The sequence below is a fragment of the Eurosta solidaginis genome, chromosome 3, assembly GCF_040869045.1.
Source record: "Eurosta solidaginis isolate ZX-2024a chromosome 3, ASM4086904v1, whole genome shotgun sequence".
In the NCBI taxonomy this organism is placed as follows: domain Eukaryota; kingdom Metazoa; phylum Arthropoda; class Insecta; order Diptera; family Tephritidae; genus Eurosta; species Eurosta solidaginis.
Window position 1 is genome coordinate 200,047,494 of NC_090321.1, and position 25,238 is coordinate 200,072,731.

The window sequence follows — 25,238 nt, forward strand, 5'->3', positions numbered from 1 at the left end:
ATTTAGAACCATATTTAAACTTTAGAACCATATAAAAACTCTATTTTATTTCGACTATGATTACGGGCCATACATAAATAATCATAAAATACAGAAAGGCTACGTACACTAGCTTGATTATTGAGCAATTTTATCATAAAAATTATTAAATGAAGATTGCTTTATTAAATTTTGAGACGTTTGCAACTTATCAACTTATTGTTAACGTATCAATTTTGCTGGTAATACTTTAGGACAGAGGTGGAATGCTTATAAACGAGCAAAAATGTCGGCAGAGGTGTCGAAAGATAGTATATACATATATTACTGATGCCAAAATATATTTGCAAAATTAGCGTTGGGTAGGGGTTGTTGTCCGGGCGAGGTAAAAACGTGTCTTTTGAACTCTCTATCTAGACATTTTTGGGCGCGTAATAACAGTATACTCCTGTCCTGGAGTATTAAAGAAAGTAGTTTTTAATATATTACATCAGGGGAAAATGCTATTGAACACACAACAGAAGGACGGACAAGGTACCAGGTAGATACATTTGGTGGAATATGAATTGAGGTTTTGGCATTAGTTTTGATCCCTATCATTGAATTCGACGCTGCAGCTAACTATAGGTAGGGGGTCCGAAGCCGAAGAGAATGTGTACACATCTAGCCAATCCTTCGCTTACAGTAAAGATACCAAGCGAGCAGCTGCAACTTTTCAGATGCCCGTTCGGAACATCGTCATGGACATGTTCTAACGAGCATAACGTCTACATTATACATCGCACGTTGTTGTTTTAACGATAAAGACACTCCCCAAATGCTTTGATAGTCCTTTGCCGGATATAGATTCAGTCTGTACGTTAAGGTACTATCACGACCATCTCGGGAACGATTTGATATGACCAAGTTGAACCTTCTAGGTCATAGCACCCTCTTCACACAGGCAGAAATGCTTCTGATAGTCATTCACCTGGAAATAAGACCATCATGGGCGGCTGACTTATAGATCAATGGTATCGCTATACAAAAGTATAATGTAACAATAATATCCGCCCTGAGCTCGAAAACCCGCCACATAAAAGGACATTAATACCACTATTAAAGCAGAGCTACTAGGTTTGGAGAGGGCGTGTAGCTTCCTATTAGAGAATCATGTAAGCGGCGGTAAGATATGCCTATACTAACAGCCGAGCGATAGATTTACCTAACACTGGTGTATCGTTAGACATCTATGTGGCAGCAACGTACTTTTCTCATCAAAAAAGAGCGACATACTCCCCAACTTCAAGAAAACGCCAATTCGCAATTGGTTTTCTATGGAAACATATAAAACCACCAAGCAAACAACCAAAAAGCTGGGTACTCCCACGGTCATATCAAATCGTTCTTGAGAGGATCGGGTTATTACCCTAATATTGCTAGTTTCCGGAGCGTGCCGGATCAGTACCCGACTACAATCACGACTCATATTTCATTAAGGGATGAATGAAGTTGGGAACGACGAGAGGCTGGTGAACCTGATCACGGATGGATCCAGACTGAACGGGAGGGTTGGGGTGAAGTACTCTGCCAATAGCTCGGTGTTAGTGCGAAAATTGGAATGCCCTATTACCGCAGCGTCGTCCACGTTAGGCTGATCTCTTGGCCTGGGCGAACTGAAAGTGGCCGTCAGTGGAAATTTAGCAGGGCTGCTATAATTACTCATAAGACTAGTGGAGACAATACTTTTTGCCACATCAAATCGGTTGATGGCTACAAGTCTTATAACCCCATCCTATAATCGGTACTCAGTGCCGAATCAGTGGAGGGCTGTATTCTGTCAACCCACAGATCCTAGGAGGTTGGGGTTGTATGTAGAAGTTTACCCACGGGGAAAACCTTATGTTGTTGTTTTTGTTGTTGTAGCCATAAGGTTACTTCCCGGAGGCTTTGGGGAGTGTTATCCATGTGATGCTCCTTTGCCGGATACAGATCCGGTACGTTCCGGTAACACAGCACCATTAAGGTGCTAGCCCGACCATCTCCCATCTCGGGAACGATTTATGTGGCCACATTAAACCTTCAGGCCATCCCCCCTCCCCACCCCAAGTTCCACGAAGAGCTTGGGGTCGCCAGAGCCTCGTCTGTTAGTGAAACAGGATTCGCCGCGAATAGGTGAGGTTGACAATTGTGTTTGAAGAAGCTAAATATTGCGCTGGCAACCTGAAGAGTTGCGCTACACAGCACCTTGAATCTGGTATTTTAGTCGCCTCTTACGACAGGCATACCTACCGCGGGTATATTCTACCTCCTAACCCGCTGGGGGCCTTATAATGGCCGTTCATGTCGGAATGACCAGAAATATTCTTATGGGATGTTTGGTGATGTGATAAAATAAAAATTACTTTGAGGACTTTCCAATGGATTGCGTTGGCAGGTAGCAGCTAGCTATAAAAAGGGTTACACTTTATTTGTCAAACCGTGTTACGCGCTATGATGAGCATCTACCACGTAAAATCACATTCCAATGAAAACATAACAAGATCCAGGAGATGCGACGTACCGGTAAAGTAAATATGACCCATGGAAGTGGTCAAGCAAACGAATGCAGGCTTGGTTTCGGATTCGTGGTAGGGGAAAGAGGAGCGCGTGTAACGCACATGTTGAAAAAGTCGTGTCTGCCAACTTCAACGCCAGATGCGACAAAACGTATATTTGGCCGCAAAGCCGGAAGGATCAGCCCCTGCAACAATACCTCTTGCAATGAATTCAGACTGATCGACTTCGCCTGCGACCGAGACATTATTTTATACTCCTGTCCTGCCTTCAGGTCAAAAAAATAAAAAATATTGCTACAGGTGGAAGACCTGTTTGGATTTTTGGATGTGCGCAACCCAAATTGGCATCCTACTCGCAACAGCAAAAGACAGATACAATTACATACATAAATTTTTTCCTCTGAATAAACAAGAGTTTTGTAAAGCGACCACATTCTTCTCTGCTAGACAGCTGTCAGTCATTTGAGGCATCAATTGACAGATATGGCTGATGGAAATTTACATCAGGGCGTAAAGCAAAGTTTTTATCAGGTTGTTAGAGGCGACATGACAAATCTGATGTAAACATTCTGTATACGTGTATGCATACACATACATACCATGGTTTTCCATACGAATAAAAGGAAAAATTTATGCGAGTGTATTAGTGATGTCAAAAATTCTGTGAATGTGTTGGAGTTTCCGTCAGCTCTGTCTAGCAGGGTAATTTCTAAGGGCGTTCAAGATGGCGGCGTTAGAGCGAGAAACTGCTTACATCCGCCACCTTCTATAATTCCATCATGATCACAATGACACAATAAAACCAGACAGGTGAAATCAATATTACAAAATGGAGTCATTGGCAAAACTTGCCTTCATAAATTGAAGTTTTGCTCTTTGACGTATCTGGAGCAATGATTTTTTCAGTATTGTAACGAATTTACTGCAATTCCTCTTATTTGCAACCTTCTACTAACGTTCGTATCGCTAAACTGTTGAATAAATAACTCCAATATTTAATAATGAAAAATGGCCTTTATTAAAGTACTTCACAATAACACTGATACTTCACAACCAATAGCTTGCTTAAATGAAACTGATCGTCGTGCCTCTACTGCTGCCTTTTATAATCTGTGATTTCTCGTTCGCATCTTCTAGGCGCTTCCATAATCTACTAGTTGGCCATCAGCTATAGAATTACTACGTTTATAGCTTCTCATACGCGCGTGTATGTGTGAACACAATTATAATTGCATACTTTTGGGAGCATCTCAGATAAGATATCTGCATGTGTTTGTGCGTCTCTTCTCCGCTTGATCCGTTTTACAACTTTGTATGGGCCTTCCCAATTACACTGCAATTTCGGAGAAAACCTTTTTTTCGTTGTGGGTTGTATAAAAGCACCAAATCTCGTTCCTGAAACCCTTCCGAATTAATTGCTTTATCGTACCTCGCTTTCATCTTTTCGCTCATAATCTTTGCTCGTTGCTTTACCAGATCGTGTATCTCTCTCAGCTCTTCTTCCAAAACACCAGTGGATTTCTTGACATTTCCCTCCGCATCGGCATCTATCCCATACTTCAAATCAGCTGGCAACCGAAGGTCATTGCCAAAAATAACCCTGCGGTAGGCCATCAAGAATAATGAGGTGTGTGTATCCTACTCCTTATGGTACTTGTCTACTACTTTCCTTAAATGCTCCTCCAATGTTCTATTGAAGCGTTCCACCATACCATCAGGCTGAGGATGCAATGCAGTTGTCCGTATCTTCTTACACATTTCTTGAAACACAGCTGATTTAAAATTCCTGCCTTGGTCAGAATGTAACTCCATTGGTACACCATACCTTGCAACCCAATCGTTTGTAACCACTTCTGCTACTGTTTCCGCTTCTTGGTTTGGGATTGGGTATACCTCTGGCCATTTACTGAAATAATCCATAACCACCAGTACGTATTTGTTTCCGCGGTTGCTAGTAGGAAATGGACCTGCGACATCCATGGCGATCCTTTCAAATGGTGCACCTGAAATATACTGCTTCATCTGGCCATGAGTTCGTGTTTTGGGCCCTTTCGCTCTGTTGCAAACCTCGCAGTTCGCAATCCACTCGGTGACCGACTGGCGGGAACCAACCCAATAGAATCTCTGCTTAATTTTCTCGAGCGTCTTCGTGATTCCAAGATGACCTCCACTTGGGCCATTATGCAGCTCGTTGAGCACGTCAGGAATTCTCTTTCTGGGAACAACTATCAGTTTCTTCTTGCATTGACCATCCTCACTCTCCCATACTCTATGCAAGCAACCGGATATCAATTCTAAACTATTCCACTGTGCCCAAAATTACTTCGCAATGGGACTGTCTGCTGACATCTCCTCTCTGCTTGGTCTTTCGTTTCATTCGAGCCCTTGCATAACATGTGACAGATCTGTATCTTCTAGCTGATACTTCCTTAGTTGTTCCTTGTCCCATTCATCCGTACACGTTATAGTCATTAGCCGGACATCTATAATGTCTTATTTAGCCTCGGCCTTTGAACAGTGCTTGCATTCCAAACTACATAGTCTTCGTGACATTGCATCAGCATTTCCATGGGTACTACCTTTTCGATGCTCAATGCAAAAGTCATAGCCTTGTAGTCGCTCGATCCACCGTGCCAATTGTCCTTCCGGATTACGGAACTGCAGAAGCCATTTCAACGCTGCGTGATCTGTCCTGACGCGGAATCGTTGGCCGTAGAGGTATTTGTGAAAATGTTGAATGCACTCTACCAATGCCAACAGCTCTCTCCGTGTAACGCAATAGTTCCTCTCTGGTTTTCCAATCGAACGGCTGTAATATGCAACTACCTTCTCCTGTCCATCGACCAGTTGTGATAAAACGCCTCCTATAGCATATCCACTCGCATCTGTATCTAGAATAAAGGTTGCTTCTGGAATCGGATATGCCAACATTGGGGCAGTGCACAAACGCTATTTCAATGTTTGGAAAGCTACTTCTTGCTCCTTCTTCCATTCAAAAGCTTTATTTTTTCTTGTTGGCTCGTGGAGGCAGTTGTGCAGATGCCCTCCGTCATTACTTTATGATCCAAATAACTAGCTTGCTTCTTGAACAGAGAACACTCCTCCAAGTTCTTCAGATGTTCTTCAAAGTTCTTTCCCAATACGATGATGTCGTGTAGGTACACTAAGCATGTTTTCCAATGTAGTCCTTTCAGTACCTGATCCATGAGTCTTTCAAAAGCAGCTGGTGCATTACATAGTCCAAAAGGCATCACAGTAAATTGCCAAAGACCATCACCGACACTGAAGGCTATTTTCTCTTTGTCTTCCTCCTTCACTTCCACTTGCCAGTAGCCGATTTTCAAGTCCAGTGTGGAAAACCATTTCGTACCAGAGAGCGAATGCAGAGTGTCGTCAATTCTTGGCAATGGGTAGCTATCCTTTTTCGTAACGTCATTCAACTTCCGGTAGTCCACGCAAAACCTCATTTTTCCATCCTTCTTTACAAGTACTACCGGTGAGCTCCATGGACTAGCTGATGGTTCGATGACGCCGCTGTCGCTCATTTCTTTTATGATTTGACTCACAACTTCCCGCTTCGCCAGTGGAACACTACGTGGAGCTTGACGGATCGGCCTCGCATCTCCAGTGTCAATTTGATGTTTCACAACGTTGGTGCGGCCTGGTTTGGAGCCATCTCGGTCAAATATGTTCCCGTACTTCAGGAGCAGTTGTTTTGCCTTACTCTGATAGTCTTCTTCTATTCCCTCCGTCCATGCCATGATGTAATCTGAAAAATCAATATTGCTAGTTGAAACCTCTTCTTGGAGCTGTTCACAATTGATTATTACTTCAGCCTCTTGGCATCTTCCCAAAATAGCTCCTCTGGTCAGTTTGAGTGGTGACTTGAACTTATTGAGTACTCTTACCGGGATACGTCAATCCTGTTTTGTTATAGCCAGGGTTTTTCCTACAAGTATGTTGGGTGTTGATTTGTTTGCTGCCTCGACAACCCACAATTTGTTTGTCCCACAATCTCCATCAACCTTTGCCCAGATTACTGCTTCGGATTTTGGTGGTGTTTCCTGACTCTCTTCCACCAGCACTCGTTTACTGCTGTAGCATCTCTCGTAGCCGAGACTAAGTGGCACATCCATGATCTTATATCGCATCGTCTTGCTTTGCATATCGATCTTGATGCCTTGGTTGATTTAGAAGTCCACTCCAATTATGATTTCATCAACAATCTCTGCCACTATAAAATTGTGTAGTACCGTGACGTTCCCAATTGCTACTTCACATGCTACTTCTCCAATTACCTGGGTGTCCTCTCCCGTGGCTGTACGTAATTTTGCTCCAAGAAATGGTTTTATCTTCTTGTTGACTAAATCTGATCGAATGATGGAATGAGATGCACCCGTATCTACAGTCGGTAAACGTTCCTTTCCATCCACATGTCCTCCGACAGTAAGATTGCTTGACCTTCTTCCAACTTGCGAGATAGAGATTATAGGGCATTCACTTGAGGGAGCCAGCTGTCGCCCCTTGCGGCTGACTCTCTTTAGTTTAACGACTGAGTAGATTTGGAGATTTGCGCATCTCCTTCAGCTCTGCGTTTACGGCCACCCACATTGTTGGAACAATTGGGATTGGTACTGCAATAACGTGCAATGTGCCCTGGCTTTCCACACTTAAAGCATTTGACGGCACCATCGTTTTTCTGCTGCGTTCCTTTTAATGTTCTAAAATTGTGTCTACCCAGTCTGGCCTTTCCACTTCCGCGCGATGAGCTTTGTACGCTGGCTTACTCAAAAGTGAGGCAGTTTCCTGAGTTAGTGCATGGGATGCTGTTTCAGCAAATGTTTACTTTTGGGCCATTTATAAAACTCTGAATCTTTACTTTTTCAGTGTATTCCACGTGTGCGTCCGCATTTGCAAGATGAACCAATCTTTCAATGTTTGAAGCAAACTCGTGCAAAGTCTCGTTAGATTTTTGGTAGCGGTTTTGCAATTATATTGGGTAGATCTGTTTCCTATGCTCGCTTCCGTAACGTCTCTCGACAGCGGCCATCAATGTTTCATAACTGTTCCGTTCGTACTCTGGAATAGTCTGTAAGATTTCCGCTGCAGGCCCTTTCAATGCCACGAACAGTGCAGCAACTTTATCTTCCGCATTCCAGTTGTTCACTGCTGCTGTCTTCTCAAACTGTAGCTTAAAGACCTGGAAAGGAACAGAACCGTCAAAGGATGGTGTTTTTACCTTTGGATTACTCGCTGAAACAGCAGGGCGATTTAGTTGTAACTGGTCCATACGACCCTTCAAATCATCGACTTCTGCCTGAAATTGAGCCATTTATGCATCCTGCGCTTCCAATTTTGATGATACCTGTTCCAAAATTTCTGCCGACATTTCAGATATACGTGCCTCTTGCGCTTCCAATTGAGATACCATATATGTCTTTTGGTCTTCCAGTTGAAATAACACTTGGGACGTCATTTCTGAAATACGTGCCTCCTGTCATTCCAGTTGGGATGCTATATATGTCTTTTGTTCTTCCAGTTGAGTTTCCATCTTGGATGTTATACGTGTCTCCTGTGATTCCATCTTGGATGTTATACGTGTCTCCTGGGATTCTAGTTGAGATGCTATATATGTCTTCTGTTCTGCCAGTTGAGATGACACTGTCGATGTTTGAGCAGATATTGCAGCCAAAATCGTGTTCAAGTCGTTGCTCGTAACCGTCTGCGATTTTTCGGTTTTCTCTTCAATTTTTGTTGTTGTCTCGTCGCCATCAAGATGAAAGACATACTCTTCCACGTTAATTCCTTTTGCTTCCATTGCCTCTCGTAGTCGTGCCTGAAGTTCGAGTTTATTGCCGGTTGTGTTCAATCCACAGCTCTCCAACTCCTTCTTCAGTTGCTGGATCTTCAGTTCACTCCACTTTGCCATGTCCAAGTTGTATTCGCAATCTTCGGAATTTATTCAACAATTCCTCTTCTGACACTAATTGTAACGAATTTACTGCAATTCCTCTTATTTGCAACCTTCTACTAACGTTCGTATCGCTAAACTGTTGAATAAATAACTCCAATATTTAATAATGCAAAATGGCCTTTATTAAAGTACTTCACAATAACACTGATACTTCACAACCAATAGCTTGCTTAAATGAAACTGATTGTCGTGCCTCTACTGTTGCTGCCTTTTATACTCTGTGATTTCTCGTTCGCATCTTCTAGGCGCTTCCATTTCCAGAATCTACTAGTTGGCCATCAGCTATAAAATTACTACGTTTATAGCTTCTCATACGCGCGTGTATGTGTGAACACAATTATAATTGCATACTTTTGGGAGCATCTCAGATAAGATATCTGCATGTGTTTGTGCGTCTCTTCTCCGCTGCATGTACGTACATCTGTGTAGACATAATGATTGATTTATTGCTGTGCATGCAAGTCACTGCTTAGCATCGGCTTAGAGATGATAGTTTCCCTTAGTGTTGCTAATATTCGTCACAGTATCATAAAAAATATCACATTAATGCCTTTTTGAAATATGAAGTAACGTACAGTTTGTTTGTTTCCTTTTCCTGAGAGAAAATGAAACAGTTTTAGTCAACGGAACTGAATGGCTGAATCTTCAAGATATTACATTGTCCACAACTAAGGAATATGAAAAGATACTGCTGCATTGCTACAAGAGCAACAAGATACTACCGAGGTCATTGAGATGGCTGACTTAATGTAAACCAAGCGTTGAAGTAGGCTCAGAACAGAAAAGAAGTGGCTGGTTTAAAAATATAAAGCGGCAGAGGTTTTACAGTAACGATGCTCCAACAATTCAGAGCTTATAGATTTAACTATTGGTTAGACATTGTTCTGAATTTCTCTATATCCACCTGCCTCTCTGTTTAATCCTCTTTCTTTCTTATTTCCTCTCCCCTCTGCGTTTTCTAGTTTACCTTTTTCGGCTTGTTTAAGTGACTTAAACTATGAACATTTTTCTTTCGTTTGTTTCATTAGCCATTGAATGTGCTTGTTATTCTCAACTGGTTAGTGAAATATTCTAAAGACATAGTTTGCCCGTCGAATCACCCTAAGCTTAGACATGGTCCTTCGAGCTGGATAAATGGCTTGTATGGAAATTTCACTAGACAACTAAGCCATCTAGGCGGGCGAGATGTTTAAGTGACGTAAACTATGAACATTTTTCTTTCTTTTGTTTCATTAGCCATTGAGTGTGCTTGTAATTATCAACTGGTTAGTGAAATATTGTAAAGACATAGTTTAAAGAAGTACATTTTGGTTAGGCTTTTTGACCAATGTATTTTAGATGCAAAATAAAAACTTTATTTCATCTTTCTACCCGACGTTTCGCTAGTCTCTCTAGCTTCTTCAGGGGGATATCTGTTTATTTAGGAAAAACAACAAAACATTAAAGCATGTGGTAAAAACCGAAATGAAAACTAATATTACATTACATTTTTATATACACATGAATACATGATAAATATCACAAATCACAAATAAACACGTAACACCCTAATAAAACATTTATCACACTTACATATTTATATTGTTTCAAATATTAAATTATTCTAAAAAATATTATTTGTACCATTCTATAGTGGTATCATTGTCATACTAAACTAATAAATTTGACTATAGACATAAAGTGTAGGCAGCGGCGACGTCATCGGTATCTTCCTTTTTATTTATTGTTTTGTCTCTATTTTGTAAAATTCTTAAGCTTTCCAATGTAAGTCTGGTTTTTCCTTGTTTGTTTTTATCAATTATTCGTATATTCGCTAAATCAGCTGTATGGTCGTTTTCTGTTGTGTGCTGTGATAATGCTGTGCTTGGCTTCTTTTTATTTATATCAGCTGTATGTTCAGTCAGACTTTTTATTAGTAATTGAAATAAACAGCCAACAAAGTAAATCAACACGAGAAGAGGCAGAAACGAAACAATATTTCAGTGTAACATCCATACCGAAACTCACAGAAAACTTTAGCAAAGCACTCACCAACAACAAACTGAAAATATCACTAGCCTACAAATCAAACCAAACATTATCGACGATATTCACAAGAACAAAAAGCCCTATTGAAAAACTACAGCAAAGCAATGTAATCTACGAAATAACATGCAAAGGCAATGAAAACGAAGACTGCAACAAAATATACATCGGTCAGACGAAACGGGCGTTACAAGTTCGACTAACCGAACATACAGCTGATATAAAGAAAAAGAAACAAAGCACGGCATTATCACAGCACACAACAGAAAACGACCATACAGCTGATTTAGCGAATATACGAATACTTGATAAAAACAAACAAGGAAAAACCAGACTTAAATTGGAAAGCTTAAGAATTTTACAAAATAGAGACAAAACAATAAAATAAAAAGGAAGATACCGATGACGTCGCCGCTGCCTACACTTTATGTCTATAGTCAAATTTATTAGTTTAGTATGACAATGATACCACTATAGAATGGTACAAATAATATTTTTTAGAATAATTTAATATTTGAAACAATATAAATATGTAAGTGTGATAAATGTTTTATTAGGGTGTTACGTGTTTATTTGTGATTTGTGATATTTATCGTGTATTCATGTGTATATAAAAATGTAATGTAATATTAGTTTTCGTTTCGATTTTTACCACATGCTTTAAACTTTTGTTGTTTTTCCTAAATAAACAGATATCCCCCTGAAGAAGCTAGAGAGACTAGCGAAACGTCGGGTAGAAAGATGAAATAAAGTTTTTATTTTGCATCTAAAATACATTGGTCAAAAAGCCTAACCAAAATTACCTTCTATAAATAAATTGACCGGAAAAAGTCATTATGACATAGTTTAAATTTTTTATCCCAAAGGGGGGTTTTTCAAAGCAAAACAAGGTGGCTCAACCCGCAGCCAATACCTTGGAGCCCCCAGTGCTCGCCCCCAATAAATAGGTGTAACAGGTACATAGCGACCTCTCTCTAAAAATAATAAAATAATATACGGTCCACTAAAAATAACAAAATAATATAATAACAAAAAAACTTTTCGCCCGTCGAATCACTAAAGCTTATACATGGCTAATTCAGTTTCCCTATCCCTTATATTCTTCCGTAAATCTTCCCGTTTTCCTCTTATTCATCCCGCTCTTGCTCCTATCCAAGCCTATCTCTCACCATTACCCTTAATCTTCCTCTCAATCTCTTTTTACTATTTTCTCAAACCATTACCTTATTCTTACTTTTACTCTCACTCTCTTTCCCTTGTTCTTTTTACTTTTCCGACTTGCCTCTAACTTCCTCTGTTTCATCCTATTTCGTCTGTTTTCCATTCTCTTTTTTCATGTTCCCGTTTCCAATGTGGAGATATATCGAGTTTCATTCTTTTCTGTAAAAAAGTAGCAACAAATTTCCCTTCCTACTACTTTAAAATTCATGATCGGATTATGCGGGCATTAAAATTGTTGTTGTTTTACTACTGAGATGGCCGGTCTGGTTTTATCGCATCACGATCCATGACAAAAATAGCGTAAGGTGAAGCATTTCATTCTTTGCGTCGGCCATTATTATTTTTTTGACTTTAATTAGACAAAATTTATTAATTAAAAAATTATATATATCAGCAAAAAAAATTTAATTTCAATTAAATTTGTTACAAAAAAACGAAATTACGCTAATTTGTAACAATGAACTTTTAAGCAGCTCGAAGGCCCAATAAATTGAAGAACGAATTATGCATGTATTCTTATATACAAACATAGATCCAAATTTTACTCTTTGATTTTTTTCTTTAAAACGCCGTGTATGTGATCCGTGATTTTTCTCGTGATTTTCACTCCAAGGCTGACTTAGCATCTATCAAGCTGAGATGATAATACATTATGGATCTAATATGTTCTGGTGGTGTTCACTTCACTAATGTCATTAATTCGGTTCGCTACTACAGAACCCTTGCAGTTCATAAAATGGCTTTTGACTATGCATCCTAGAACAAGAAAGTTGATTTGATTAATTTCAAAGATAATATGCTAGTTTCCGAAAAATATATCAGCAGAATTGAACTTTTTTGGTTTCAAGGAATGAAGTTACTTACTAAAAAAGTTACTGTCCATTACTTAACTTCTCTGGGATGGATTCGCCACTACTCGTCACTGAGTCTACTAATTTTATCATATATGGTGTGACCACATCAGAGGAGGAGTAAGTGGACTGGTAATTTTTTGGCATGACAAAAAATTCAACATTTTCAATTCTAATGTTACTTAAAACATTATGCAGTCTATATGCTTTTCCTACAAGCATCAATTCCAAAAAAAATCACGTAACTTACCAATCCATGATTGTATCTAACGACTCCACCCCTGATTTTATTACATATATCGCACGGTGCTTTTCGACTAGTTTAACTTTGAACTTGAATGCTTTGAAGCTATTGCTTTAACAGAAAACTACGTTGGCATTTTTTTGTGTGGGTCATTTAGTTCTGCGCTGCTTTGCACACAGAGTATATCAATTTTGGTAACATAACGGCTGATCGTAACGGCATACACGAATCGAGATAAATATAGACTTCCATTTATCAAAATGCTCAGGATTAAAATAAAAATTGATTTAGCCATGCCCGCCCGTCTGTCTGCGATCACGATAGCATGAGTAACTATTGAGATATCTTATTGAAAATTGGTATATGAGTTCCTTGGAACTCATCTCCCATCGCTATTTAAAATGAGCGAAATCGGATGATAACCACGCCCACTTTTTACATATATAACATTTTAGAAAACATAAAAGCCAGAATGTTGAAATTTAATGTGTTATATTGAGACTCATGGTAAAAATTTGTTGAAAAATTAACATATCGTATTGGGAATACACACTTTCTTTATAGCAGGAAATCATTCTAGTAAAAATGGACGGGATCGGTTAAGGACCACGCCCACTTTTATATAAAAGATGTTTAAAAGGGTCGTGGACTAGAATAATAAGCTATATATAAATTTGTATCAATGATATTTCACTTACCAAGTTTTATTCTAAGAGGAAAATGGGAGTTTTTTTTTTTTAAATGGACTCTGCCACGCCCCTGTTTAGATCAAGCATTGCACAGCATTTCTAGAACCTCAAAAAAAATAAGTCCATCGAAACAAAATTCGATACACATTTTAGGCTTATACCATGAAATATTTCTTTTTAAAATGGCCTAGATCAAATTAAATAATCAGCTTTCTTGCGTTTTAAAAAATGTTATATATATAAAGATTGAGCGTAATATATGGACGGAAGGGCATGGCTAAATCAATTCTTTTTTCATCCTGAGCATTATCTTGATTCGTTTATGCCGTTATGTTACCAAAGTTCATTATATTGAAACATATCGAAAGCTTAAAGTTTTAGGTATATTTCCTTAAAATGCAGACTTCGGTTACATCCGACCTTAGATTCCCTTACGTTTTTGCGAATAGTTTGTGTTTAAAATATGCCTCAGTAGGATTAGGAAAGTAATTTATCTGAAATGAACTGTACAATTGAAACTCACGCTGAGTATATGATGTTCGGTTATACCCGAACTTAGACACCCTTACTTGTTTGATTTTCTTTTGTTCGGAGATTGATTTTGAAATATTAAATTGCGCAAAAACTTATTCAGGTGTACTCATCCCGTTGACCTTTCCCCTTATTCTGACAAGTTCGGCATGCATATTGTAGAGGGTTGTCTATTATACAGAACTGCCTTTGAGGTCTACTACGATCGCTGTTGATTTTACTATACGTTTAGAAATATTGTAACGAATTTACTGAAATTCCGCTTATTCCAAATCTTCTGCTAACGTTCGAATCGCTTAACTGTTGAATAAATAACTCCAATATTGAATAATGCAAAAATGGCCTTTATTAAAGTACTTCACAATAACACTTATACTTCGCAACTAATAGCTTGCTTAAACCAAACTGATTGTCGTTCCTCTACTGTTGCTGCCTTTTATACTCTGTGATTTCTCGTTCGCATACTTCTAGGCGCTTCCAGAATTTACTTAGTTACTGCTATAAAATCATAACTACAGATGCACGTGTATAGCTTCTCATATGTGCTTCCACAGATAATTGCCTACTTTTGGGAGCATCTCAGATAAGATATATGCATGTGTTTGTGCGTATCTTCTCCGCTGCTCGTATGGACATATGGGTAGACATAATGATTAATTTGTTGATGTGCATACGAGTCATTGCTTAGTATCGGCTTAGAGATGATAGTACCCCTTAGTGTTGCTAGTATTCGTCACAATATAATAACTATATAAGCCGCTAATAGAATTGTTTAGCCCAAAAGATTAACGTAACTTTGTGTTCCCCAAACGAATATAGGAAAAATTTTGCAGAAAACAAATTTTTTGGGGAATTTTGTACAAAAAATTAAGCAATTAAAACTTAATACTTTTGTAATACAAGTAAATACTGGAAAATAGAGCTACCGAAAAAGTGGGGTTATGTTGTTGACATCACCTTTATTATTACAACATGGATTATACCTCGTAGGTGTTTTTATCATATAGGTGGCCAAATGGTTAAAAAGATTATTATAATTTTATTTTTTGTATATTGAAATTATTGTTCAGGACATCAAAAAAATGCTTTGTCTGTAAAAATTTAAGCGATCAATAGCTGTGTTTTTTTCTCATCTATATACGTTTACGCTTAAACTTTATATGGACTGCTAAGCAACAAATTTTAAATACACCTCTGAAATTGCTACGTATAAAATTAGTACTACTAAATTTCAATACGCATTATACTCAGATGTAACTGAAATATGTGTCTATGTTTCACCCTCTGTACTAATTCTATGTATTCTATGCGCGTCCACTATTTATCACAACTGATTCAGCTATATGTTATACACAGAAATACAACAGAGGGTTGTGTCTCCGCTTTTCGGTACACCCTGTTGCTGTAGCTAGTTGTTTAACCACAGCCGCTAGATGGGTCTGCTAATCATTATCTAAGCGAGGATAGGCGTGTTTTACACGCGCAAACGAAACATATACGCGTGTAAAAAAAAAAACACGGTTTATTTTAATGTTAAGAGGTTTCTCATCGTGCAGTCAAAGATCTTATAAAGGTTTTATTGCACTAATTGATACAATTAAATTCATGTTTCATTAGTATGAGAATTTTTGATATTTTATTAGAAGGTACCCTTGCTTAAACTACCTAATGAGAAATACATATTTTTATAGGAAATTAAAGGATACACAAAAAATTTTTAGATGATATTTTGCCAAGTTGAATCATTTGAAAGCTAATCCACAAATGGTATTATTACGAGGGTTGCTATTTATATTTTGAGCCTTTCCAACACTAATTGTTTGCCGGCGCCATCTGACGTTTTCAATTGAAAGTTTGACGTTTTCAAGCATAACCTTCTTCAGAAAATTTTGACATTTGAGCACAACTTGTGTTGTTTACAGTAACTTAAGAATTGTATCTCAGCAAAAAAATGGAATGAAAAATATCGTGCGATGATTTTTTACGACTCGACGTGGATTATCAAGACAACAGTGCTTTAAACAACTTACTTCCACTTTTGGTGATGAAGCCCCATCACTCTGAAACGCTGGTATAACGAATTCCATCGTGACCGGCGTTCGCTCAGGGACGAAAGTCGTGAAGGTCGTGCAAAAAAACATTGACGCTGTGCGCGAACTTATATTGCAAGGCCGTCAGACGGCTTATCGTGAGATTGAGGCATCCCTGGGCATTGGTATGACGAGCATCAATAAGATATTGCATGAACATTTAGCTGTGAAAAAAATTTGTTCGCATTGGATCCCGCAAAATTTGACCAAAGCTCAAAAAGATGCTCGTGTCAATTGGTGCAAAGAAATGCTCAAGAAATACAATCGCGGTGCATCAAAAGCTGTATATAACATCTACATAGGTGACGAATCTTTGATCTATGCGTATGAGCCCGAAACGAAAAAGCAATCCACTGTATGGGTTTTTCAAGATGAGCCAAATCCGACAAAAGTGATTCGTGCGCGAAGCACTTCGAAGCAAATGATTGCCTGTGCCATTAGAGCAACGAAGAACGGTTAATTCCGAATGGTACACAACCATTTGTTTGCCAGTGATGCTTGGTGAAATACGGAAGAAGAAGCGGCAACGAAGGATCATTCTTCATCATGACAGTGCCAGCTCTCACACATCGGCTGAAACAATCGTCTATTTGACTGACCAAAACGTCGAATTAATGAGTCACCCTCCGTTCAGCCCTGATTTGGCGCCAAATGACTTCTTTTTATTTCCGCAAATCAAGAATAAATTACGTGGCCAGCGTTTTCCGGCGCCTGAATAAGCCGCTGATGCATTCAAAAACCATGTCTTGGTTTGAATGCATGCAAACGTGTATTGATTATCATGGAGAATACTTCGAAAAAGAATAAAGCCATTTTCGATAATAAATTACTGTCTTTTCATTATTAGGGTCAAAATATAAATAGCAATCCTCGTATTCATATATTAGGTGTATTTTTTTACATGTACGTATATACACATGCACTTAAACTTTATGTGTACTGCTAAGTGCATAACTTTGTCTACACTTATGAAATTGTTGCGCATAAAATTAGTACTAACAAGTAAGGAAGGCTAAGTTCGGGTGTAACCGAACATTACATACTCAGCTGAGAGCTTTGGGGACAAAATAAGGGAAAATCACCATGTAGGAAAATGAACTTAGGGTAACTCTGGAATGTGTTTGTATGACATGGGTATCAAATGGAAGGTATTAAAGAGTATTTTAAAAGGGAGTGGGCCATAGTTCTATAGGTGGACGCCATTTCGGGATGTCGCCATAAAGGTGGACTCTAGAATGTGTTTGTACGATATGGGTATCAAATGAAAGGTGGCAATGAGTATTTTAAAAGGGAGTGATCCTTAGTTCTATAGGTGGACGCCTTTTCCAGATATCGCCATAAAGGTGGACCAGGGGTGACTCTAGAATGTGTTTGTACGATAGGGGTATCAAATGAAAGGTACTAATGAGGGCTTTAAAAGAGAGTGACCCTTAGTTGTATATGTGAAGGCGTTTTCGAGATATCGACCAAAATGTGGGCCAGGGTGACCCAGAACATCATCTGTCGGGTACCGCTAATTTATTTATATATGTAATACCACGATACTGTTTCTGCCAAGATTCTAAGGGCTTTTGATTTCGCCCTGCAGAAATTTTTCATTTTCTTCTACTTAATATGGTAGGTGTGTTTTACAAAGTTTTTTCCAAAGTTATGTTTTACGTCAATAAACCAATCCAATTACCGTGTTTCATCCCTTTTTTCATATTTGGTATAGAATTATGGCATTTTTTTAATTTTTTGTAATTTTCGATATCGAAAAAGTGGGCGTGCTCATAGTCGGATTTCAGCCATTTTTTATACCAAGATAAAGTGAGATCAGATAAGTACGTGAACTAAGTTTAGTAAAGATATACCAATTTTTGCTCAAGTTATCGTGTTAACGGCCGAGCGGAGGGACAGACGGCCGACTGTGTATAAAAACTGGGCGTGGCTTCAACCGATTTCTCCCATTTTCACAGAAAACAGTTATCGTCATAGAATCTCTGCCCCACCAAATTTCACAAGGATTGGTAAATTTTTGTTCGACTTATGGCATTAAAAGTATTCTAGACAAATTAAATGAAAAAGGGCGGAGCCACACCCATTTTGAAATTTTCTTTTTTTTGTATTTTGTTGCACCATATCATTACTGGAGTTGAATGTTGACATAATTTACTTATGTATATACTGTAAAGATATTAAATTTTTTGTTAAAACTTGACTTTTAAAATTTTTTTTTTAAAGAGTGGGCGTGCTAATTGTGCTAATTTTTATTTAGCACCCATATAGTAATAGGAGTAATGTTCCTGCCAAATTTTATCATGATATTTTCAACGACTGCCAAATTACAGCTTGTAAACTTTGAAATTACCTTCTTTTAAAAGTGGGCGGTGCCACGCCCATTGTCCAAAATTTTACTAATTTTCTATTCTGTGTCATAAGGTCAATCTACATACCCAAGTTTCATCGCTTTAGCCGTCTTTGGTGATGAATTATCGCACTTTTTTCGAAATTTTCGATATCGAAAAAGTGGGCGTGGTTATGGTCCGATTTCATTCATTTTAAATAGCGATCTGAGATGAGTGCCCAGGAACCTACATACCAAATTTCATCAAGATACCTCAAAATTTACTCTAGTTATCGTGCTTACGGACGGACGGACATGGCTAAATGAATTTTTTTTTTCACCCAGATCATTTTGATATATAGAAGTCTATATCTATCTCGATTAGTTTATGCCGTTACGGATTACCGTTATGCGAACAAAATTAATATACTCTGTGAGCTCTGCTCAGCTGAGTATAAAAAGGGTGATTCTCCACTTCAATCTTGGTGTGCGGTATAGACTATGACCGAAAAGGTTTGTGTCTCCATACACTACTATTATCTGTGATTTTAGATGAGCGTTTTTTTTAGTTGCAGGTGTAGATGCATAAACATGTAAAAAAAACACGGCTTTAAGAGGACTTGAACTTGATTAAAACCATATTAAAGGTATATGAATATGTTCGTATGGGCCGGAGGCATTGCATATGTCTATTTTTATTTACAAATAATTCTTAATTTATATTTAATCATTAAACAAATATTCGCCACAATACTTTGACAAATAACACCGGCACAAAAAAGTGCTATGTACACGTTCTATATATATTTGACAATCTTTTTTATGAATTATTATAGTTTATAATTTAAAAATTACAAATTTTGTCTTTGGCAAATGACCATTTGTTCTTTGCTCTAAAAAACAAGATGGTGCAGAAACTTGTGATCTAGATAACTCTAGAACAATTTCGAGCAGACTCATTAATCAAAAAATAGAGCAACTTGGAGCAAGAAAGTTTGTTAAACACAATTATGGGAAATAATTCAACCCGGCGTAATGCCAATTTCACACAGAGGCTTAATGAAATAATTAGTCACGTTTTCTACATTAAAGCCCTAATTGAACTCAATCTTCCATACAAAATACAAATTCTTAATTATCTCATTATTACTTTATTTAATGCCTAATCGAGTGCAAAATCCAGTCGGTTTTGCGTGTTGCTACGAATTTTATTGTCAATGTAACTAAAGACAATCAAAAATAAATTATTTTCAATAATTTATGAAAAATAGAAAACACGAAAAAAATAAAAAAATTTATTTTCGCTGCAAAATATAATATGGCCTTTTGAAAAATATACACATATTTGGTTATGAGTATTTGCGCATGCATTTTATTTTGATTTTCTTTATAGTTAGCGAGGAAACGGCTGTTATCCATTTTAACAATTTTTTGTAAAAGCGTAATATTTTTTTGGTGCTGCTCAAGTTCCCTTCATGAAGCAAGTGGTCCTGTGTAAAAAGGGAAACTTTATTATTTCATCAAATAATATTGTGATTCGATTAAGTTTCTGTGTGAAATTGGTATTAAGCTCAGCGATTTTAAATCATAAACAAATGAGCCAAGATCCCGCATTCCGAAATTGTTGTACTTGTAATCGAATTTGGAAAAAAGTTTGATGACGTAGAGCTTTTGAAATTTCTCGATTTATTACATTTCTCTCATATTTCGCTACCAGTTTTCGGAGTACTTAAAACTGTTACCTGAGTAAACGACTACGCCGGAGTAAAAATAAAATTTTCGGAGTATATTTTTTCTTCCTTTTTGAAAACGGGCTAGCAACTAGCACCAAATTGATTTGGTGGCTTGGCAAACCCTTCTATTGTGTTTTTGCTATGAAATGTTTCTCAGCAAAAAAGTTATCTGCCTTATCAGATGCACATGGAGTCGGCCTAGAACGTGTACGATAACCAATTAATGCTCCCATTAGCACACCACATTCTGGAAGAAAAGTGGCCTCTATCTCCCCCGATATTTATCGCGAAAAAATATTATTATTTTCGGTTTACCATACATATTTCATGCTCTTTTAATGACAGAAGGTTAAAAGACCAGGGCAGATTCCTGTAGGAATGGTAATGGCGACTTGGTAACTGACGTACAGAGTGTGGGGGAAGATGAACCCGATACCCCGATCTCCGATGATGAAAAACGCTCTCCGGCATCCAACTATGGCGAAGTGAGAATGGCAATATCACGGCTAAAAAATCACGCCGGGCTATTCAAACATGAAGGGGAAGAGTTGGTATAAGATAAAGAAGTAAAAAAGTGGGTCTTGCAGTGAATGTGGACAAGACGAATTACTTGCTGCCATCGTGGCCTTTGCAGCTACGTCACTGTTGACGGTTATAAATGCTAGACTGTGAAGGATTTCGTCTATTTGGGAAGCAGCATTAGAAGCAAAAACTATGTCGGCCTAGAAATCAAACGGAGAATAACATTTGCCAACAAGTGCTTCTTTGGGCAATTGAAAAGTAGAGTCCTCTCCCGACGAAGAAAATTCTCGCTCTACAAGTCACGCATCATACCTGTCCTGATGTATGGCTCGCAATCATGGAGGGTGTCGAGAGAAGATGAGATGGCCCTTGGAGTATTCGAGAGAAAAGTTATCCGGAAGATTTATAGTCCTATCCGTGATGTCGGCGGCGAGTATCGAAGGAGGTATAATGATGAACTATATGGGCTTTTCGCTGATATGACGATAGCGCAGGGAATAAAAAGAGAAAGCTTCGCTAGCTAGGTCATGTTATGCGGATGAACGAATACGCTTCGGCAGTTTGTAAACAGAGGAAATATAAGACCTTCACTGAGTTGGGAGAGATAGTTGGTGGATGATTTGACCTCACTTGGTGCTCCCAATTGGCGACTCTTATCGCAAAACAGGGTTAGCTGACCTCACTGACTCGACGTACTTAATTTGTATACAAAACTTCAAGAAGCGCTGTATGTTGAATTTTGGCAGGAATTACAGATCGCGCCCGGACACATTTTTTGCTTACATTTTACTCCTATTCTCATTCCGTACGAAAAAAGTACAAAAACTGCGAGTAAAATGTGAACAAACATGTCTTAAGATACGAGCAATGAATTCACGTCATTTCATGCAATCGTACGTATACAATGAAAACTTCAACCAAAAGATATTAGATAGTAATCCTATTTAGGTTTCAACTCGACCCAAATAAACCTTTGAGATAAAAAATGTAGTAGGAGGTAAGAGCGGAGCAAAATACTCCGATTGGAATAAAGTCTGAACACTGCATCAGCAATGAAACATGTTGTCAAAAGCGTGACGTCACACCGAGAAAATTTATTTCACAGCTAACTATGATTTTTTTGCTCTCTCATTTTTAATGCGGGATCTGTTTATTGGTTCAAGATTTAAATGCTGAATAAAATTTACGTTTATAGGGTTGATAAATTTTAAAGTTTACATGAGAAAACGGCCCTAAGTATAAGATTCTTAATGGGGCCGACAAATTTCACGTGGCAGTATTTCAATCAGAAGCGTTATTTTATAATATATGAATATTTAGTACCTGGAAGATATAAATGAAAGCATAGGAGCTTTAACTAGTTGAAAAATTAAGATTAATCAAGTTTCGACTACAGGCGATACTAGTCAATATTATATTTTTATTTTCCAATTTATAGACTTCTTCACGAAAATAGGAACGAACCTGTTCATAAAAATAAGATGTTTGATGTTTTTGAACATTATTTTGTGATAAAGTTCAAATAATTGTGAAATTCGTTGAGCTTGAACTTGGACCTTAATCAATTTTTAAACGAAACAACTTTGCGCCCATATATTCAGCCCTATTCTGCATTTCGACTCGGATTGAAATTTTTTCGATTTGGCAATTTTGGTATTCTGTGTTCCAATCTCTTTCGATCCAACTTCGAATCGTTCGATTTTGTGTATTCTGCATTTCGATGATAGTTCCGTTTTTTTAAGTTGCAAATTAGTTGGCGGAAAAATATTTTCTTTTTATTTCTTTATTAATTTATAACATAATTTTAACAAAAATGTAAGTAAAACTTGTTAAGAAACGTAGAAGGCTTGATGATGATTGTTTTTTTTTTGAACCTAAATAAGAAAATAAGTCGTTAAACTTTACCACCTATAAGTTCAATTTCTTACAATTCGTCACTCATCTCAAATGGATTACACAAATCTTGCAATATTTGCCTTTCCATTCTCGCCTGGCCATTTTCGTATGCGTTGCTTTCCAACTCCACAAATAATGCCGCGGCTATTGATTTCATTATAATAGGCAGCTATAATTTGTGTCTGTTCGTTGGGTCCAGTTATATGCTAAAACAAGCTGCCGGAGTAGAGGGTGATTTATTATAATAGGTGATTTCATTATAATAGGCAGCTATAATTTGTGTCTGTTCGTTGGGTCCAGTTATATGCTAAAACAAGCTGCCGGAGTAGAGGAAGGTGAAGCGAAAACGTAAACAATCCGGAACAATGCGGAAAGAATAAATAAATCTTTATGAAGTATTTTGGGCCAGTGCAATGAAATTAGCATCCATAAAATTCAGAAAATGTCAACCATATTCGTGCAGGAATCCGTTTTAACAAAACTTGGTGGCCACGGCAGGGAATTGGCCAAAAGAACGACAAAAACACACTTACAATTATGAAAGCACTTCACTCAAAAAAATACAACACTGCGGCAATATATTTTATTGCTTTTTTGTACAAAATGGCGTGGATAATAAAATATAAACGTTTTTCAGCGTTTTTTACAATTTTTCTTAAATTTATTTTGATCCAATGTTCCCACATTCCGTACAAACAGCTGATTTCGAAAAATCATTTGCTCTTCCTCTTCTCGTTACGATTCCGTCGTAATGCAGAATACCCAACTTCGATTAAAGCGGAGCGTAGAACGGGGACGTAATCGAAATGCAGAATAGGGGTGATTAACTCTTATTTATTGCTACTAGAGATATACGCCGCCGCCGAAGGTCAAAAATATCGGCGTGGCGGCGGCAGCGGCGTCCGGGGCATTACTATATTTTCTACTAGTTTAAGACTGTTGTTTGTTATGGAATCGCATCTTGGATGGAAGCAGTAAGGAAGGCGGTCGGCATGATGTGGTGGTGCACAGTGGCTAGTCATTGTCGGCTGGGGCGGGTCCTTGCCAACCTTACTGTTCCTGCGCCATAATCAGAAAAAAGGTCATATCATGCCTTAAAAAAAACTCAGCTGTCAGATTCAAAAAAAAAAACTGACAGAAGCGCAGAGACCGACTCAAAACGCTTATCAATACAAAATAAAACAACATCCGGCCGAACCGGATGTCACGGAAAGACCGTTAACATTAAAAAAATTTTAAATTCAAAGAAACCGAAAATCTAAAAAAAACTGTTCAAAAAAAACTAACCGAACCGGAAACGACCGGTTACTAACTCTGAAAATAAAAAAAAAAACGCTGAAAATTTAAAAGAAAAAAGAAGGGGGCCGAATATATAGAGGGGGCGCCGCGGGTGGTGTTGCGACGCCCGGTGCTTGTCCCACCCTCAAAAACCATGGCAACCGACGCACCTATATTTCGGTGGCCCCTTACCTGTTTCCCTAAGTGCCATCTAAATAAATGGCGACGCCAGCATTCCCATTTTAAATACTTATTTATTTATAATTCATTTCTATTAACGTATGTATGCTACAAAAAAAAGAATGCGATAGTGTAGGTTTCTTAACCAGGGCTACAGCATTGTTGAACTACGAATAGTTATTCACACTATGAAAATGTAGGTAAGTGTGTTGTGTATAGAGTGAGAGGAAAAAAAATGATCCAACAGTTCACACTTTATTGGGCCGAAATCGAAACGAAATCTAATATGAATACTTAAGTCTGACTAAGCTCGTTCTGTTGGGGGTTCTTTTCTTTTCTCTTACTTTTGCTCGTAATATTTTAAATTATACAATTATTTATGTCTCCTCTTTTTTTTTTTTAATCGTTATAAACGCTATGTGTGAGAAAAATATGTAATTAAATGTACTTATGTATTGTAAATATACTACCTACAAAGTAAGAATTTGGTTGACTTTTTTTCTTTTCATTCACATTCACAAAACATATTTTAAGACTATAAAGTTTGGATACAAATTCCAATATTTGGGGCTCTCTTACAAAATTATTATGTGGTCGTAGTAGAACTTACTTTTGAGTGTAACTAAATATCAATTTGGTATAATGCGCATAGTATAATGATACTAATATGTAATATGTACTAAGAAAAGTGGTTACAAAAGCAATAAAGATGAAATTGCGATAGCAATATGTATTACGTGCACGTATATTACTACTTTCGTCTTGCTGTTCGAAAGATATTGCCCGCAATAGGGATTCATGTATATATATATATATATATATATATATATTGCATTTGTATGATATAAGAAAAAAAAATTGAAATCCTTTTGCCAATTTGTGCATAATCGACGAATGGCTGCTGTCGCAAAAAATTTTTTCTTTAAATTTATGGTTGAGCTCCAAAAATGGAACGCTAAAACTTTTCAAATGATACAGACCGCTTTTCTTATGACTAACAACTTATCGAGCTAACTTCAATCATTTTGAAGCAAGAAAAAATATCATTAAAATGAAAAAAAAAGGAAATGTATGCTCCTTGTTGTATAGCTAACAATTTCGAGTATTCAATAATACAATTTGACAAAAAAAATCGACCCTTGTTAAATAGTTCAACCGGACT

At 37.6% G+C, this 25,238-nt stretch overlaps 1 protein-coding gene across 5 annotated transcripts in view; it reads left to right on the top strand.

Moving 5' to 3' along the window:
* The window catches only part of LOC137244907 (uncharacterized), a 55,490-nt gene that overhangs the window by 8,997 nt on the left and 21,255 nt on the right, over nt 1-25,238 (top strand). Inside the window, exons 4-5 of one of the 5 annotated variants that reach the window (XR_010951221.1) lie at nt 18,813-18,980; nt 19,037-19,114. The exons of 2 other annotated variants lie outside the window; for them this stretch is intronic. Coding sequence is in view for 2 of the 3 variants with exons in the window: in XM_067774648.1 (XP_067630749.1) it covers nt 9,453-9,507; nt 10,384-10,413 (85 nt within the window). In the remaining variant the exon portion in view is untranslated. Of the gene's footprint in view, nt 1-9,452; nt 9,508-10,383; nt 11,020-18,812; nt 18,981-19,036; nt 19,115-25,238 lie in introns of those variants that run through there. 2 more of the 5 variants (XM_067774648.1, XM_067774649.1) reach the window with 2 other exon arrangements.